The sequence below is a fragment of the Micrasema longulum genome, unplaced genomic scaffold (assembly GCF_059751315.1).
Source record: "Micrasema longulum isolate JH-2025_06_02 unplaced genomic scaffold, ASM5975131v1 h1tg000825l, whole genome shotgun sequence".
Taxonomy (NCBI): Eukaryota; Metazoa; Arthropoda; class Insecta; order Trichoptera; family Brachycentridae; genus Micrasema; species Micrasema longulum.
Genome location: NW_028278017.1, coordinates 64496 through 84585, shown reverse-complemented (window position 1 = coordinate 84585; position 20090 = coordinate 64496). Strand labels below are relative to the sequence as shown.

The following is a 20090-nucleotide window of genomic DNA, read 5'->3' as shown; positions in this document are numbered from 1 at the left end:
GTCAATCAACAAAAACATCCTCGTTTTAATTACAATATTTCGGCTACGCCATGAATCTCTTTTTTTAAATAATTTCTCACGTCACAAAGTCGCCCCTGGGTAGCGCCTGCTAACGTCAATCAACAAAAACATCCTCGTTTTTATAACAGTATTTCGGCTACGCCATGAATTTCTTATAAAAAATGTCAAAACGTCACAAAGCCACTCTCTGAGTGTCGCTACTGACATCATTTACAAAAACATAATTATTTGTGCTTTTTTCAGGTACGCAACATTTTTTTTAAATACACCTACCTAACCGATAAAATACTATTAGTAATTAAACCAAGGTGTGCTTTAAAGTTCCGTATGGCCAAATAATATTATTTATTATTAGAATATTATTGACATGTAGTTCAAGCATTGCTGCATTCACGTTGCTTTACTTCTGAGAGCTCAACTGCTATGTTTTTCTATGGTTATGTTAATGTCATCTGTCATGTATTGGCGAGCTCACAGGCTATACTTACGCCAAGAGTTTATATCTTTAGTTTGAATCCAGGATAATGCGTGTTTTTTAAAAGAAGGAAAATTTAGAAAGTTTGGGATTAATGAAATATTATAAGTAAAAAATGAATTAAAAAATTTTGGGCCCATAAAATATGCATGTCTCTGTGCTAGCCTCGTTTAACAATGTGGTATTTCTAACACACGATTCCTTTGACTTGATCTATTTGAATTACTTGTAAATAAGTTTTGATTCTTAAATATATATTTTTAACGTGGAAAACAACATATTTGTCGTATATCTCAAAGTTTAGCTTTTTGGAACAATTGGAAAGAGGGAAAAGTGCGATTTTTGTGAAGCATTATTTTTAATATAAATTTTTGCACAGTTTCTAATGGTTTAATATGGTTGTTATAAGCTCCCCCATCCAATTATTCCATATCCCCTATACATCTTTAACAAACGCTACATTATCCTCTTCCACAATTTTACCAAATAAAATAAGAAAACTGGGCAAAAATGATTCTGTCAAAAATACTCAAAATAATACCTCAAACGTCTTTTTTTATTTATTTACAATTTTAAAAAACCCGTTAGGGTTACATTAGAAATTTAATATTGTCTAGTCATTTTATGTCTCGTCTAGTCTAGTTAGTTCAGTCATCATGTGCTTTTTCAGATGGATTTTAAATTTGTCTCCATTAAAAGTTTTCAAGTAGTAAGGTAGGTCGTTGTAGTGTTTAAGTCCATTATGTAGTATTTTTGACTGTCCTGTGTTTGTCTTTGCTTTTTCAATATGATAGTGTTGTTGTTGTCTGGTGTTATATTTGTGTATGTCAGCATTTTTGACTAATATTATGTCGTCGTCTTGTATGTTTCCCAGTGTTATTTTGTGCACAATTTTTAAGGTCTCAATTTTAGTCAAGTAGATTATGTCAAACTGGTGTATTTTTTTGTACAGTTCAGTCGTAGAGGTCAGGTAGGGTAGGTTGTATGTTAGTTTAAGAATTTTATTTCTTGTCTTTGTATTCTTGTTATGTCTGTCTTGTTGCCAGACAAACATAACCATATTTCTCAGTTATCTTCAACATCAAATCAACCTTCATCTTCTGATTCAGCAGACATTATCATTAACAGAGAGAGACATTAACAGAGAGAGACAGTGGACCTTTCTGTGTATTTGTCCAAAAAAATGTTTTCCTAACCCATCTTTTTCATTAACTCTTTAAAGACTGTGGTAAATAATCCATTTGTGCGCGGTGATGTAACACCGTGTTGCCGTTAAAAATACGTTAAAATACGGAATATTCTAAAGATCAGACATTGAAAAAAAAAAAAACATGAAGATAATAAAAATAATGTTTAACAATTCCTCTTCTATAATTTATGCAAATAAAAATATAATTTCACCCTGCTGTAGCAAAATAAATTAAAAATTACAAATACGCCGCTCATGTTACGCGCGTGCGTCCCCCATCACTGTCATCAACCGACCGAATACTGAATCGGTTTTAAACAACACCCAAAGCAGAACAGCGTCTCTGTCTTTCTTGTTGTGACTTCTATCTTCGTGCTCTCTCTAGTATAAGGTAAATGTATAGATGTGTGAAGTTCACAGTCCATAATCGATGACACACACGTGCTAAAAAAATATAATAACTGAATATTTTTTTTACAGTGGTAACTTTCGAACGCCTAAATACTCTTATTTGTTAATTGGACAGAACCTAGCGACATTATTTTTACATCTAGGCGTTCGTTTTATTAAAGTGACAGTTATGTCGGAATTTAATTCGACTTCAACATTTACCTATTTCTCTCTCATATTTTTAATAGGCTTTTAAGAAAAAAAGTGCTAATCTCAAAACGATTAAAACATTTAATGAATCATAATTAAAGGAAAAATTGCTCGGTGGAACAAAATTTCTGTTACTTTTAATGGGTAGATAATCGTATCGAGGGGTTCTCGACCCGTCGGTATAAACGGATGTACTTACATCAAATCTTGATGGTGGGGGGGTATCGGTAGTATATCTTTGTTGTCGGTCGTGAGACTTTTATCTTCAACTATGACGTCATACTGAAGCTATATCATTAGTACGTAGATATGTGTACCGTGACGTACGCTTCCCCTTGATTCATATCGATGTACCTACCCAAAACTTGAAGGTGGGGGGTCGGTAGCATATCTTTATTTATTTATTTTATTTATTTATTTATTTTACTAGGTAAACAAACAGTATGTACACATATATTGTCAATTTCTTTGTATATTAGTGTAAAAAACTCATGCACACACCAAAAAAATTGTTTACACTTAATACAATAATTTAAATTATGTTCAATATAATAAATGTAAAAGAAACGAAATGAAAAAATATTTATATAATAAGAATGTTAAATGTCTGCTTCTCTCAAAATTTCTATAACTTTTGACCTAAATTTAGATACATTGTCACAAAAAATATCAGCCTCGGTAAATATATTGTTATATTGGTCGCATATTCTAGGTATTGCAGATTGTTTAAAATAGTTTGTTGACGCGTTTTCAGTGTAAAACAAAAGATTTTGTCTTGTCGGTCTAGATGGCACACGGAATGGAAGAAGAATTTATAATCGCTGGAGGGAATTTATCTTCAACTATACCGTCAAGATGAAGGTATGACGTCTTTATTTTCCCCTTTAGGTGAAGGTATGAAGGTCAGCATAAAACGTTTGTTTCCGAGGCGGTTTTTCTCTCTGCAACATTTCACTGTCCCTTAAACGACAAAAGCAGCGTAAGAATGATCACCTTGCCTTCGTGTGACGGATGAACGAAGTGCGCTGCATTTGATGTTCTAACGTAGTGCCCTGCGCATCTTCGTGCGCGAAAAAGGTTACGAAATAGTGGTAAATCATAACAACGTTTTGTTTTTACAGTTCGGCTTCCAAGCTGCATCCCTGAAAAAAAACCATCCGAAAATATAATTGAGAATATTTATGGTATGTATTATATTTTTTAACCATATTCTGTGCCTTGATGCTCAAAATCCCCTGACTCTGTCAAACCAAATCATCGAAAGGGTCGAGAGTTTCAAATACCAGGGGTGGTATTCTGAACCTTCTCCAAGAGAGTGGTTAAATTGGGGATTTTTATTTTTTGCATTATTATTTCAAGGTTGGCTAGAGAAGGGGAAAAAATCATAGAGAGCAATACGCGTCGTTTCAATTTCTATTCGGATTACCAACATTTAAAACAAATGCACGATTCGTGGTGTACTGTTGGGTGGGTTTGGATGATCGAATTTATTACCAACCGAATAGAAACGCTTTTCAGAGATGTTGAAAATAGTAAACGAAATTTATGAATGAAATTATTGATTATTAGAGCTTTTATAAACACTAAAGGAGTCTTTGAGAAATCCTTTATATGTACAATGTGTTAAATCCGATATTCCTCCCGGGTGATAATACCCTATTTAAAAGTAATAGCTTTGAAAGGTTGTAATTGTATTCTCATTATTATTATTATTTTTTTTTTAATTTAAAAGAAATATTTGCGTTCTTATGATTTACCCAAATATTTAATTTTTAGTTTTTATGATAAAAATAAAAAAGTTATTCGACTGGACAGTATTTCATAGACCCTTATTACTTAAACAAATATTTTTAAAAACGGGATATTTCCCTAATGTAGTATTGTAATAAAAACTGTAATCCTGTGAGCTTTATTTTTTTAGAACCATGCGTCATCCCGGTTTCATCGTTCAATAGATATGTCCAACTGCCTGTTTTCATACGAAATGGCACCTTCATCTCCCCGACGCGTGATGGATCCGTACACTTCTATGGGGGAGAACGTGTGACGGCGGCCTGCCCCGGCTCAAGCTTGTCCTTCGGAGGCGGAAGCGTACCGACTAATCCACAAAAAGCGGTACCCAAATCATCTAAAGGGTTTTTCAATAAGGGCGGGTAGATGTTGAAATCAAATGAAACAAATTGTGTGTGAGATATTAACAAAGGTAAAGTGGCGGCCTCCGTGGTGTAGTGTTCAAGACGCTTGACTCACGCATGGAAGGTTCCGGGTTCGATTCCCGGTGAGAACACAAAAATTAAAATGTGATTTTTCTCAAGCCTGGGTGCTCTGTGATGTAATTCACCACTGTAATTGGGCCTCCTGGCCTGTTGTGGTGCAAAAAATAAAATAAATAAAAAAGTATTATTTGAAAGGTCCATATGTGCCATTAAGTGTGAAATATAACATCGTTTAAATGCCCGTCTCGGCTTCTTACGGTGGCACGAATCCGAGTGGTCCAATTTTCAATGACTTCCGCGTAGATCCGGCTGAATTTGAGCGATGGCCTGTGTTATGTTCACCTTTAAGGCGTCGGTCGATTGTGGTTTATTTGCATAGACCTGTAATTTCAAAAAACCCCGCAAGAAAAAGTCTAGCGGGGTCAAATCGTATGACCTTGGTGGCTATTCAGATCACCCCTGTGAGAGATAACCTTACCCTGAAATCGTTCATGCAGAATGTCAATCGCGGCGTCCGCTGTGAGCACGTAGCGTCGTCCTGCTGGAACCGCATGTCGTTTAGGTCCATGTAGATCAATTTGGGCCATAAGAAATTGGTTATCATCGTTCTGTAGCGCTCGCCGTTGACGGTGACCGCCGCATCAGCGTCGTTTTCGAAAAAGTACGGACCAATGACGCCGCCAGCCCGAAATCCACACCAAACGGTAACTTTTTGAGGATGCATTATCACCTGGTGAACCTCGCGTAGGTTGGCGTCGTCTCATATACGTCTATTTTGCTTGTCAACACATCCATTCATCCAAAAATGCGCCTCGTCACTAAAAATGATTTTATGGCAAAAATTGGGGTCGTCTTCCAAACGATTCGAAGCCCAGTCAGCGAACAAACGCCGTTGTCTGTGGTCTTGAACTTTAAATTCCTGGGTTAGTTGGATCTTTTACGGGTGTAGGCTTAAGTCCCAACGCAATATTCGCCAAGTTGAAGTCTGCGAAAGGCCGAGTTCTTGTGCACGGCGAGGAATCGACTGCCTCGGGTTCTGCTGTACACTTTCACGGACAGCGGCGATGTTCTCGGCCAATCTTGTGTTTCTTGAACGTACGAATGTTGACTTATTGATTACCGAACCGGTCGTTTCAAATTTGACCACCAAACGTTAAAGAGTTGACTGTGAAGGGTCACCACGTCTACCGTAAAATGGGCGCTATGCGCGCAACGTTTGCGCTAACGAACACTCATTTTAATAATAAAATTTTATCATTTGAACTTGCAGTTCAATCGTGTAACTTTCTGTGATAATTTAACATAAGTAACTTAATAATAAAAAAAATGTTTGACAGATGTCATCAAAACAAAATGGTCGCCACGGACCATCAAAATCTACCCGCGCTAATTGAAAAACCCGTTATAAACAGGAAATGATCTAAAAACCTTTGTCTATATCATGCAACAAGAAAAACTTACCTTTGTCTTTGCCATCGAGCAGTATATTAAAAAACACCGAGTCGTAATTGGCCCGCAACAAATTACACGCGCAATTTGACAGGTTCTGACAAGCTACTGCGTAAAGTTAGTGTCATGAATCTACTTTCCTCCTTAATGTACCAAATTTACCGAAATCAAATGGAAATATATTTTTTTAAGGTTGAGCGTAGATTAGACAAAATTGGATGATTTCGCGGTATGTTACTATGATAGCTTAGCCCATTTTTGACGAATTTTTAAATCTTTTTTTTGTTCGACAGACGCTCGTATGCCACGGGGGCTTGTTCTTCGGCAGCTCGGATTGGTTCCCGTACGCGGTCGATCTGACCCGGATATTTTGCGAAGCAGATATAAGGGCGACTCAGATCGAAGTCGGCCAGTGCGGGAACGGAGGTGCCCAGATAGACGTCGGATACTTCGTATCCGGTGTGAACCACGTGCTCTTTAAGACGTGCTTCGACCGGCATTTGGCCGAAGTTTTATACGTCCAGCACAATTTGAGCAAATCAAATATTCACCCTATGACGAGAGATCGCAGTAGGCAGCTGCTGTTTTCAGGTATTATAAAACCTTTATTATTGTGCCAAAAACCTCCGCGCGTTACGGTGCTGTGTAGTCATTATACACGCAAAAATTGGAGATTTTAAGTACGAAAATTGGAATATTAACAGGCAACAGGGAAACATGACAAAATATTTTTAAAATTTAAATGCAACATGTAATGTAATTTGTAAATGGCGATGAACGAAAGTAGGTCAAAAGTGACGGCATTTATTTTTTTAAATTTTTTTTTATTTTATTTTATTTTTCTTTCTGTTGACGCCCTTGGGGCTTTTACATTATACATACTATATAATAAGATTTAAAAGGGGAAGTGAGGTTATTGACTACATAATAAATGTAAACAACGAATGTCTTGTAAAAGTAGAAGAATTTGTGTTTCTGGGACGCATGTTTTCAAGAGATGGAAGAGTAGAAAAAGCGATTCAATCACTCCCGAGGGGGTGAAATCCAGTCTTTTGTCTACAAACATTTGGACAAACTCAAATATTGTAATGAAACCAACTGGTCTAAGAAGAAGTTTAAAAATTGAAAAATTGTTTTCAGGCGTTGCCTAGTATGTGAAATAATTCAGTCAGATGAATCTCTACGCAACAATAAAGGGTTCAGCTCTTTAACTTCACTAAACTCAACAAATGGAAGAATTGAAGAAATACGGATGTTCTAACATAGGCAAAATGGTGAATGTTACTCAGTGTATAAAGTGGCCACTTAAACCAGCCAACGACAGGCCCTGTAAATGCCGTGACTCCCTTATTCCCTTCTCAAGAATGTTTCCCTCTCTGTTGCAACAAATTTGAGTTTTGATATTGTTTACAATTATTATTAATTTGTATTATTTTTACAGATCCCGAAAATTGGCTCATGGATCTTAATCCTATGTTCCTGTACAACAAGCATAGGGGCGCCTTCGACAGTATCGTGGGCTCCGGCCCCCGCCAGCGGTACATCTCCGGCCCGAACTATATGTCCAAGGGCCACCTGGCCCCCGCCGGGGATTTCGTGATGTCCTACGCCCAGAAGGCGACGTTTACGTTCATCAATTGCGCTCCGCAGTGGTCCACTTTCAACAATGAGAATTGGAACAATCTTGAAATGGTGTGTATTTACATACATTTTTAAAAAACAAACCATCTCGCCGTTTCTCCGTAAGGGTAGGCAGAGAGTATAGAACGCCACAACCTTAGAGTATATACTCTAAGGCCACAACACTATCTTTGCATACAGATCTCGCTTCCTCTACATTCATACATCTTCTCATGCACGCGCGCCGATTATTCCGACTTTTGACATGTCCATCTTCGAGTATTTGTTGGATTTGGTCATGCCATGTCTTTCTCGGTCTTCCTCTATTTCTGCATCCATCAACATTCGCATTGTAAATATTCTTAGCCGTTATTTGGCTGTCCATTCGTTTTACGTGTCCAAACCAGCGCAGAGCCCCTTTCTTGATTTTGTCGGTAATGCTGGTCTCAGTCATAATGTTACATAATGTACGGATCTCAACATTTGTGCATCTATCGTACATAGTTTTACCACACATTCGCCTGAGAGATCGCATTTCGACAGCATTTAGCCTACTTTCACCCCTGTTTCCATACTTCGCTCCCATACATCAGGGTCGGGACCAGGACTTCGTTGTGAACTGCTTATTTTGCCTTTTTTTTACAAACATTTATTTGCCAAGGTTGATTTAAGTGCACCGTTCACTCTGTTTCCGGCACTCGCCCTCCTTTCAATATCTTTCTCAGTCATTCCATCCCTAGGAAACATACTTTCCAGATACACAAATTCCTCTACTTGTTTTAGTATAACCCCCATTCACAGCGATTTCACATTTAGTCATACTTTCATTTCTTTCAAAAACCATCACATTTGATTTATCGACATTCATCAGCAAATGGCTTCCCTCGCATACAGCGTAGACCTTTGTTACCAAGAATTGCAGTTCCTCTTTGTTGTTAGCAAGAAGCACGGCATCGTCAGCATACAAAAGACAATTGTCATTTAAATCACCCATATATATATATATTTATCAATATTAATTATTTAATAACAGAAGCAGCTAGATTACAGCGCGTCTTGCAGCTACATAGCGCATGGACCGTGAAAAATCTAGTCCCCAGGTGGTATTGGAAGTCTAGGCATTTGGGCTAACGACATGTCATCTGCTGGTTCAAGATGGACATGTCAAAAGTTGGAATGATCGGCGCGCGTGCATGAGACGATATATGAATGTAGAGGAAGCGAGCTCTGTATGCAAAGACAGAGTGATATGGCGTTTTATCCTCTCTACGGCAAAACGGCGTGATGGTTTGTTTGTTTTATATCGCAAAATCAATCGTTCCCCATTTTCATCGATCACGTATCGGGAAAAGGCAAGCCTTATTTTACAGTCCCGAGGCATCGAAGGAATAACGAAACAGGCAGAATGGCAAATGTTTAAAGTGACCACTTAAACCAGCCAATGACAGGTCATAAGCCCTGTAAATGCCTAGACTTCCATGTTCCCTTCTCAAAAAGGTTTTCTCTCTCTGTCGCAAATCAACCTAGCACTTTAAGTCCTCAAAGAATGTGTAAAAAACTACCTGTAAGTAAATAAATAAATAAATATATCTAGTAGTCTATATATAATATGTACAGTAGCCGATACATTTTTTTTCCGAATTTAGAAATGAAAGGGGTCTAAAAAGATGCCTTTTGGATTACTCAGAATGAAAAAAATATTTTTTAAATATTCGATACTACTATTGGCCCTCAACCAGAGCTTGAAGTTTTCGAAAAAGTCGATTTTTTGCTCTAAACCGGCTGTCATTTCGAATTTGAGTAAGTAAATCAGTCCAATTATATTTTATAATGTGCATTAAACCTTATTAAATAAGCATCTAAGGGCGTGAGTTGCAGTTTGTTTTCTAATAAATGAGTAGCATTGTTTAAATGAGCCATTGTTTTCATCAATATTAGCCAGGCGCTCAACGGAATTAGTTCCGCGGAGTGTAAACTTTTTCCATTTCCGTAGTTTGAAAACGTGTTCGAATTAGTAATTTGATTAAGGTATTTCTTTACTGACAAAAAATAATTTTATCAGTATAAATAATTAACAAAATGTTCAGACAGTGATAAACTCCAAACCTCGGTTGAGGGCCAAAAGTCGTATGGAGTATTTTTTTAAATAATTATTACGTCCAGTGTGATCCAAAATGCAACTTTTTAGACCCCTTTCACTTTGATGTCTAAAAAAATAAAAAACCTCACATCATCGGCCCACTCTAATGTCCAGTCTCGTATACTTCGCAGCCAGGACATCTGTCTTCTTCCCGCCCCTCTGTGACCCTCAATCTTGCCCTTTAAAATTTCCTCCTCGCATTATTTGCCCCAGATACAAAATTTTACAAATTTTTATGGTGGTTAAGAGTTCTCTGTTCGTTCTAGCTCGACTTGAGTTCGTTTTAATATCTGTCCAAGATATTTTAAGCATTCTGCGATGCAACCACATCCTCCAGCCTGTTCGTGGTGTTCACCTTCAGAGTCCAAGTCTCGCAGCCATACATAACATTTTACCAATTTTATATGAGTTGTGATAATTTTTCTACTTTGAACGTTTTTCCCAGAGCATTCGAAGGAGGACAGCCGACTTGGATGGCCACATAGAAATATACACCGGGACGTGGGACGTTTTAAGACTTGCGGACGAAAATAACAGGATGAAAGAAATCTACTTGAACTCATTCCTCCGTATGCTTCCAGTGCCGCTGTGGTTTTACAAGGTATAAATTACGCATCATCATTATTAGGTTCGGCTTGTGGGGTTCCCCCGACGCCGACGCCGGCGATCGCGGCAGCGAAAGCATCTCGGGCCTGCGCTACTCTTGCATTCCGCAGCCGGGACGACCGCTTGTTGGATGTACCGCCCGCCGTAGTGATTCCCGGGAAAACTGACCAGTGCCTCGATTATGAACGCTATCTTCATCTGTATTTATCGAGACGGTATAATTAACTTCAGTACTATCTGTATCTTACCTCGGTGGGTTCTACCCAGCGCGAGCGTTGCCAGACCCGATCAAGCGAAAAAAGGTAGATTCAGAAAAATAAATCGGTAGATTTCGGTAGATTCTGGAGAGGGGGTAGGAGGGGAGGAGGGGGGCAAAAACAAATTTGACAGTTGTTTGAAATTAAAGCGCCACGCCGCACAGTGGTCCGGATTTGGAAAACAGTGGACTTAGGAACCAAAGTCATTATTTCGATTTTAAAAAAATTGCTTTATGTAGAAAATTAGAATAATTTCGTTATTTTGAGTCTAACATGGTTTAAAAAAATACAAACGAAAATAATGTATGGAGTAAAATTGTTTTTTTTTTTTCTCGATGCGTTTTAAAGTGTTAGCAACAAAACCTTTTGTATATTAACGTATGTAATCAGTACTTTATGTTCATATTTTTTTCTCTCCTTTACACTTGCAACCTTGGCGTTAAATCACAGTTGAACTTTCAATTTATTTTTTTTATTACACAACACAACAAATGTTTCTGCCAGAAGATTTGGTTTGGTGGTTATGATGCACAACTATTTTTTTATTTCAAATGTGAAAACCGAAATTGCCTATCACCTTCAGTTTTTGAAATATTCTCCAAAAACTGCATTTGAAAGTATGAAAACCCAAGCATACAAATATAATGTTATTATAATGGAGTGCAATATAATAATTTATTTTATGAATGAGTCGTTACAACTCTTTTATGCTTTTTATGAAATATGCAAGCACATTATTCCTTCTTCCCTCCTCCTCCATTGCAATAGATTTATCACTGCTACTAGTACCATGGCGCTGAAATAGCGCACCGTAGCGTACCGTACCACTATTTCTCTGTACATACGTCGATCCCGTCACGCCCTTCGGTCGCGTCTGCTTTGGACACGACCAGACTTATGATTATGATTTACGAAATTATATTTCAGGTAATTTACGAGCCCAGCACGAAGAGGGCGGTGGCCTTCCTGGGACTGAACAATCCCTACGCCTCGCCGCAGAGCATACAGCAGTCGGTGTTTTGCAGGGACCTCGATGGCTACGGACGAGGGTGGCTATCGTGGAACAAGTTTGACATCGCTTCCGGGTACAGTGCCGTGTGCGACTTCGAAGAGTTCAGAAGAACGGTGACCGGCTTGCCAAACATCGATTTCAGTGGAGGTCTCTTCACGTGAAAATATCAACCACCAACTGTTAAGAAAGATAGTACGAATTGAAAAGATCTAAATTTAATGTAGCAATAACTCTCCGTTACCAATGCTTTGCAGACTGGCTGGATTTTCTCCCTAGGGAGTTGTTTATATTTAAATTTGTTGCAACAGCGAAGGAAAACATTTTCGAGGAGGGAATATGGGAGTCTAGGCATTTACAGGGCTTACGACCTGTCATTGGCTAGTTTAAGTGGCCATTTTACACACATATCAAAATATTATGGGTGTAAAAATTACAAAATATATAAAAAAAGATTTCAAAACAAACCTACATAAATAAAATGAGAAAGGACTTTCGTGAAATTAAAATTATATATATAACGCAGATTTAATCGGTGCAATGTAAATTTTTAAATTGTTAATATTTAGAATTTGATCAAATACTTTCATGATTAACTATTACGATCGTCTAGAGTACTTTCATATCTTCAATTTAGAATTCAGAATGATTTTGGCTGGTTTCATATTCTTGCACAAATTAATATCTAACTGTATAGATGCCCATTATATCCTCGCTCAAATAAACAAACCCCAATGTACCTCGCCGTAACTTGCGTACCAATCCTGTATTTGCAGTGGGAAATTATAAAACTAACATCGGATCCTTTTCCCCTCTGCTGAGGATCCTCAGAACGGTGAACAGTGAACGAAATCGGATTAAACGGCGCTGTCGATGTGTTCCTACAGCAAGGGCGAGCATTCAAGAAGAAAGCGGTTTTGTCACTCCTGATTTGCGATGACACACTTGCCATGCCCGCCTAGATTATGCCATATTTATACCTTTTGTAAATTTAAATACATTTTAAATCATTAATATGCCAATCTGTTGGGGCTTCCATAAGCCTGTTATAAAATTATCAGCGGATCTATAGTCCTTAAAATATAGCTTGATGAATGACAGTTGTCAGTAAAAGTGACGACATAACTTTGTAATAACGTCTAAGAAGTGATTTATATTGACACACGAAAAATCATTAGTATCAGGCATGTTAATTGATTTTTTTAATACAATGCTCGACATATAAATCAACATAAATGTGTAAAATCAGCTTTAAAACTGAAAAAAACTAACATAAACCTAATTATTAACGACGTTCTTACAAGGTTACACCATTTTGCAAAAACGTTATAGATGGGACAAATTGATCAATGTAAATTGATCAAATAAAATAGTAATCCATTTATTGTTGTTCATGAAAAAAGTATAAATGTCTTATTTTTTGCTGAATAATTGTCTTGAACACACTATAATAGGCTTGTTTTTGCGTTTTTATATCAATTTTCGGAAACAGAGTTTCATGTTTGCATGAAAAAAACTGATAAAATCCATTTGATCGGTCCATGGTCAGTGATCAGTAATTTCCCATCACTAGTGACATTAGTTTGGCAGCTGTCATTTTAATCAAGCTATATTTTAAGGACTATAATTTTCGGATCCCACTGTAGTACAAAATAAGAAAAAAGCTATTTTTTTTGTATAAAGTTTTTATTGCAAATAATGTGAACTGATTAACAATCAAACAAATTTTAAACATACTTTTCTTAAAACAAAATGTTGCCAACACAAATCTTAAAAATCGTTTGCAGTGCGGAGTTTGTAAAAATATATTAATGTCATTATTATGGCAAGATTGCATACAAATTATCAATGGTGCATAAGGTACAACGGTCTTAATAGAGATAACAAGATTGCTTCCAACAACAGATTGTACTGAATATATTCGCTGGATCCGATTGCGTACGTTGCGAATCGCCGAGAAGTTTACTCGACTGTGAGGAAAAATAAATTATTTAAATTAAAATTAATTGCAGACGATGTTCATATTATAAAATCCTCCGGTCGGTAATTAAATAAAATTATTTCTAACATAAACTTCAACTGTAAAGATAGTTTAGATTTCAGCGCCCTGTAGCTGCGGGACATGTAATCTAGAATTTATTTGGACATTTTTAGGCTTCTGAACGCCAGTGAGCTCTGTAGCTGCAAGACATGTTTATAATCTAGCTCATGTATAATTATCAAAATTTAGTATAATTGGAAATGGGGCATTGGAATCCCAAAAGTAGCTCCAAGATGCACTGTACACATTGTACAGCGCGCCCTTGAGGTGATTTTCACAAAAATGGTGCTATGTAAATTATCCTAAGTAAATAAATAAAGTGGGTAAAAACAAAGTTTAAGAGCTTTAAATACGTTTAAATTGTCAATATTGCATATCTTTGTAATGCGTGATTTACAAATCGCATGTTCTTCCTGAGTACGAAACGCACGTGAATTAGACAGATTCGCAACGTCGGCACGGATCCGACGAGTGGCGAGTTAAATAACTAGGGTGATTCAAACATTGTTTAAAATTATGTGCAGCACATTAGATATAATTAAAACTAGTTATAGACACAATATTCTATAGAAATTAATACTTTCAATAACATTTACAAGTGTAACTTTTTAAATATTCGTAAAAATCAACAAGAAAATAGTAATTACAGAATTAAAACTACGTTCTATATAACTTATGCTCTAGAAGATATAATAACATGTAGAAAATAAAAGCAGAAAGATAAACAATACTTATTCGATAACTTCAGCAAAAAATGGTCCCATTTAACAATATTTAAAGTAAAAAACACCTCAATTCACAAATAAATACAAAAGCCGCTTGTTTTTCTAATAAATCATTGAATCGCATATTTATTTGGAATCTTTTGCAATCGCATATTTATTGGTCCCGTTGGAATAAAAAAATGTTTAAACTCACAACGTAATAAATTCCAATTTAGGTATATTTTTCTATTGGATATTTTAGAATATTTGCGATAAAATTGGTCCCGTATACTAAGAAAAATAAAAAAAACAGCCAAATCCACAAATGATTATAAAAACTGTACATATTTTCCATACAAACTCTCGACGACTTGATTCCGTTGCGGTCGAAATGCTTAATTTGCATATTAGCCCTATAAATTCCTGTCTCAATTTACTAGATTGATTTCTTCAAAATGTTACCGGTTTCTTCGCTCTGGCGACATTGTCTAAATAAGAACGTATTTTATTAAGGGTGTTGATTATTTTGATTTGTATAAACCCCTTTCACAATTTTTATTATTACATGATTCAGAATCTTTTTTTAAATACAACAAACTTATAATATTCTCATTAAACGAATTGGCTGTTTTTAAAATAAGTATTGAATTTTTTTTAGATATATTCGCATCTCTGTATATATAAAAATATATTTGGACATGTTCGCATCCTCCCATTCGAAAGGCGATTCAAACATGTTTACATCATTTCATGTGAAAGTTCATTTGGACGTCTTTGTATCTCGGTACGAAAAATCAACAGATATTTTTGCATCTTTCTTCATGTGGATGTTATTGGACATGTTCGCATCTTTTCGTAAGAAAGGTTATTCAACATGATTGCATCTCTACATGTGCGAGTTTGGGCGCTCCTTCTTCCGGCGAAACAGGCCTCCGAAGACTCCCTTCTTGTCTCGCTTGTCCTGAGTGCCCCCCACGGACAGTTCGGACTCCCCGGAACTCTCCGCGGCCCCTCTGTCGGTAGAGCTTTGCTGGTAAGCTGCGGAAACAACACAAATTAATTGTTAATTGGTATAATAATTTATTGTAGTCGCGATTACTTCGCGAGTGAAATTTTGACTACGCACTCAACAGAGAGGTAAATCATTTTCGAAAAGGGAATGTGAATCTAAGCATTCACGTGGCTTATGACCCGTCACCTGCGGGCTCCCGCCGTCCGTTGATGATCTATCGGCTTTAGAAAAAGGGGAAAAAGAGGAAGATGAATGACATGTTATCGGGGCTGGTTTAAGAGATAACTTTATACATTGTGCAACATTCGCCATTCTGCCTATGCTTAAACCATTTAATTTCTTCAACTCCTGCATCTGTTAGCTTTTTGAAAAGTTTACGAAATACGGATGTTTACACATCATCGATCACTTTATATGCTTTGAAACATTCACCATTTTTCTTAATGTTTGTGATGTTTACATTGCCACAATTTTTAGTAGTTTTATATATCTGGCAAAGAAAAAAAAAAAAACAGGAGTGCTTTCACATTATTTGATACATCCTATAGTGACATCTGTTGCTTTTTTTATGAATTTCAATTTTGGTGGCCATTTTCGAGGAGTTATGAATGACAGGTCATAGGCCCCGTAAATACGTAGATTAACATTTTACAATAATTCTCTTTAGAGGAATGTGATGGGCTAGTTTTGAAATGAATATAATTTAATGAAAGACAAATATTATGATATAATAGTTAGAAAGACGTTGCATACATTTGAGTCTGTATAGTGTGTACAGAAGGTGACTGCTCCCCGCTGATTAGTGAAAGCAAAATGCACAAAGGAAAACTGTATTAGTTAAATAAATATCAACACAAAATATACAAATAAAGATAAAACAACTCTTACAAACATTTGGACACACATTGTTGACCGATCATCGTGGTTTCAGATGTGACCGGGTTTACAATACACGCTCATTGGTAAGTAGGTACCTAGGTACTTTTTTATGATTGAATTTCAAAACTAAAAATAATTAAAATATAGAATTATTTTTGTAAATGTCGAACTACGCTCTTTTCACCAACAGGGGTGCACTTAATGTAGGAATACGGTTTTAAAAAATGAATGTTGGTTAATATTATTTTAGCATTACCAAAAATCCAGTAAAAAGAAATAAATGTGTAGAAATTATAAGGAATGAATCTGATTGGGATTCAAATATAAACTTTTTTTATGTACAAAAAATAACATCCTCCCAATTTTTTGGTATATCTGGTAGGTCCATGAATAAAGCATTTACGCTCGTAACTTTTTTCTGCAGAACAGACTGAAGATTTTAAGAGCTATAAATATACCCATTGCAGAGCTCGTCATTTTGCTAAAAAACGCACGTAAATCGGTCCAGTAGTTATTTAGTTAATCGAGGACACACATACGACCATTGCCTTTTATTTCATAGGTGAAGACTGGAAAAGGAAAAGACTTTTGACAAGTCAAACATTCAAATTGTCCTTTTTTAAAATAGGTAATAATGCATTAACAGTATACCCACATATAAAACAGTGATAGAACACTTCATCGCATTGTGTTAAATAAAAATACACAGCAAAATATAATATGCAAAAACACAGAATAAAGTATAAAAAAAAAACAAACATACTTAATTCAAACCACAACCAAAACAAATCTACACATCGGGTCAATGCGAAAGTTGTAAATTAATTTAACAAAGTCAACCACCTGAGCCTGAGTGAGCTCTGCCATTTTTAGGGTTTAGAAAGAGTGCTATACTAGATAAGTATAAAATAAAAGTACGTTTCTATCTCGAGGGGGATAACACGCCACCAGCTAAAGTCGCCCATACAGACAGAAACCATTCTACTGCAGTTTACAGCAATGCAACGGGCGGTATGTAATCGAGTCGAGAATTGCAAGCCAAAACTTTGGATCGCTTTTGTTTTGCGCAATATAGCTAAGGGCTTCTCTTTAAGCGGGAGCCGATTATTACTCTTCAGATTTCTATACACCGAATGAATCTTGACCATAGTAAACATCCTTTCAAAAACAGTTCCGTGGGTTTCAAAAACGGACAAAGATATTTTCAAATTGTGTTTACTTAAAAAATAACACTGATCTTAGATATTTGAAATCACAAAATGAATATCCATTTATTTTATAAAGGTATGAAAATATACTTTAATTCAAAAAAATTTGTCTAAACAAAATGTCCGTACGAGGTTTTCCCAGAGCACGAATTATGTCATACTCAAAACCCGTACGACTTTTGCTCAGAGAGACATCTCTCATTTATATTTTGGAAGAACGTATTAAGCTCTCAAGGACAAAAACTATTTTCAAGAAAGGAGTTAAGGACTGGATTTTCCTACGTGGGAGGGATTTGAAAGGGAAACTCCTTGATGATTCCAATGCTTGAGTTTACTGTTTACCATATTGATGTGTTTTTTTTTAAAAATATTTTTTATGTTTCTAATCCTATATTTGTCTGTGTCATATCATCTCATCTCATCTCAACATAGGACTTATAGTCCCATTGAGTTGGGACTTATGTCTCAAATAATGTACAGTAAATTTATGTAGGTAAATAAATAAATAAATCATATCATTTACAAGCAGTGTTTTGCCTTATTGTAATAAGGCCTCGGATTTTGGAAAAAAAACGGCGGAAGAAAAATTGTACAGCAAATATATCCGAAACAGAAAATCATCTACGGAAAACTGATGAATTTGGATATTGTCCCACTTTGATGCCGAGGGCCGTTTTATGCCTAAATCTACAAAAGAAGAATAAGCAAAGGATCTACAAGTTTGCACCGACTGCGGGAATCCAGTTTACCAAACCGCTCGTGCGAGTCTGAGCTCAATTTACCGTAATCGCTCGCCGTGTAAAACTGCGCCGTCGATCCCTCTTGCCACGTGTTGTTATTGGGGCCGGCGTTATTGTCGGCGCTGGAGACCGCGTGGTGATAGTGCGACTGCTGCGCGCTCGAGCGCCGCGACCACTCCGGCGCCTCCGGGCCCTGGGCCGCCGCGTGCGAGTTCGGCGCGGCGCCGCGCGAAGTCGGCGCGGCGCCGTGCGGGCCCCGGGCCGTCCCGTGCGGGCCGTGGTGGTGGTGGTGGTCGGGCGGCCGGCGCGGCGGCAGCGACGCGGGCAGCGGCGGCGGCCTCCCTTCTAAAACTGGCACATGCGAATACATGGTCGCTCGCAGGTCGCGTTAGTCGTGCGGGCGTGTGCGTGCGATTTAGATATGTTAAATGCAGAGTATGCGGACGTAAACAAATTGCACATAAATACAATTAATAAAATAAACATACAAGTTTTAAAAAGCTACCAATATGTATTTAAATACATAGTTTCCATTGAACAAATATTACAATTTCAGTCACTTTTTTCTCATAGGATCCACTCATATGGACACATATCAAAACAGCGTATTCTCAGTTTTACATTTTCCTGCTTTTTACGATGAAATGTTCTGGTCCTTTTTTTTCATACATTCTTATTCAAATATCCCCCCAATTAACGTTTTTCATAACCTCGGTTTTACGTTTAAAAAAATTCAAAACTCATTCGATGTGTCTTCCGATGGCCAGTCCACGAACAATAAACTATTGCAATTTAAAGTCCACCCTGCCAGGAATCGAACCCAGGACGCGCCGAGCACTTCACAACGAGGCGAACTAATCTGCACTCGATTTCCTCATTTGGGATTTTTATATGTGACCAGCCATCGAGTGGAAAACACTCGTCCAGTGTTCTGGTTCTATTTCACAAACAGAACTGTATTCTCCATCCGCCTGGACACGGAGATGATCGAGATACGCTGCGTGTTTCAAATATAAAACTCTGTGAGAAATTCTAAATATACGTTAAATGGAAACTATATTCTTGCAACAATACAAAATATAATTGACTGACAAATACAATCACACGACGTCACAAACACATCAACGTAATGACTAGAGATGAATCAATCGAATGCATTCTATAAATGAATTCATTAGAATGCAAAAATTCATTTTTTAATTGAAATAATATTGTAAACAAATCTGCCTTCTTGATATTATCAATAGAATGACGAAGGATTTCAAAAATATAAATACCACCAAAACTCCCCATCTAGAATATGCTTCTCCAATTCGGTCTCCATTCTATAGGATCGAATCTGTCCAACACCGACTTCTAAGAAAAGTGGCACGGGCGCTCGGATTGCAAAGGGGTAATTATTCCCACGTTAAAATCAATCTGTCTTCGTCGGAGAAACGTAGAACTGAGATGGACCTTGTATGCATTCTCAAAATACTTAATGCTTTAAGTGATGTCCCATCCCTGTCGTGTGTTTCCAACCGTGTCACCAGAAGTCAAAATCTGCTATTTATCAAATCTTCTAAGAGCAACTTTTGTTTTCAAGCCCCAATGTCCAGAATGTGTAGATTAGTCAATTCGTCACACAATTTGGAATTCTTTGAGATAGATCTCCCGGATTTTCGTAGATCGCTTCGCCATCAACGCGGTATGGGATGAAGATGGATTGGCACGGGTCAGCTCGAGGTCTTGTATGTTGATCATGTTCTTGAATATATCGAATAGCATTTTTTTATTTCCCTTGTTTGTCTTTGCTGCATAGTTTTATGTTATTTTTTATCAGTTTCTTGTACATTTGTTTCTTCGTAATTGACTTAGGCCGTATATATAATAAATAAATATCAGACAGATGTCCTCCGCGAGTAGGGGTTATGTTGCGCATTCT

At 37.0% G+C, this 20090-nt stretch overlaps 2 protein-coding genes across 7 annotated transcripts in view; one reads left to right on the top strand and one right to left on the bottom strand.

Annotated features, from left to right (window-relative positions):
* Positions 1-3406: 3406 nt before the first annotated feature.
* On the top strand, positions 3407-12338 carry LOC148278788 (salivary endonuclease-like; the record flags this gene model as incomplete). Its single annotated transcript, XM_088230895.1, has 6 exons — positions 3407-3469; positions 4207-4400; positions 6244-6541; positions 7392-7642; positions 10156-10311; positions 11501-12338. Coding segments are annotated over 6 exons (1208 nt in total), but the record flags the coding sequence as incomplete, so codon positions are not given.
* Positions 12339-13249: 911 nt separating this feature from the next.
* The window catches only part of LOC148278787 (spectrin beta chain, non-erythrocytic 5-like), a 68815-nt gene continuing 61974 nt past the window's right edge, over positions 13250-20090 (bottom strand). For 2 of the 6 annotated variants that reach the window (XM_088230889.1, XM_088230891.1), the window contains 2 exons: positions 18209-18517; positions 13250-15365 (listed from right to left, as the gene is read on the bottom strand). In XM_088230889.1, the coding sequence (XP_088087015.1) occupies positions 15214-15365; positions 18209-18517 (461 nt within the window). In that variant the 3' untranslated portion in view covers positions 13250-15213. The remainder of the gene's footprint in view (positions 15366-18208; positions 18518-20090) is intronic. The other 4 variants (XM_088230890.1, XM_088230892.1, XM_088230893.1 and 1 more) reach the window with 2 other exon arrangements.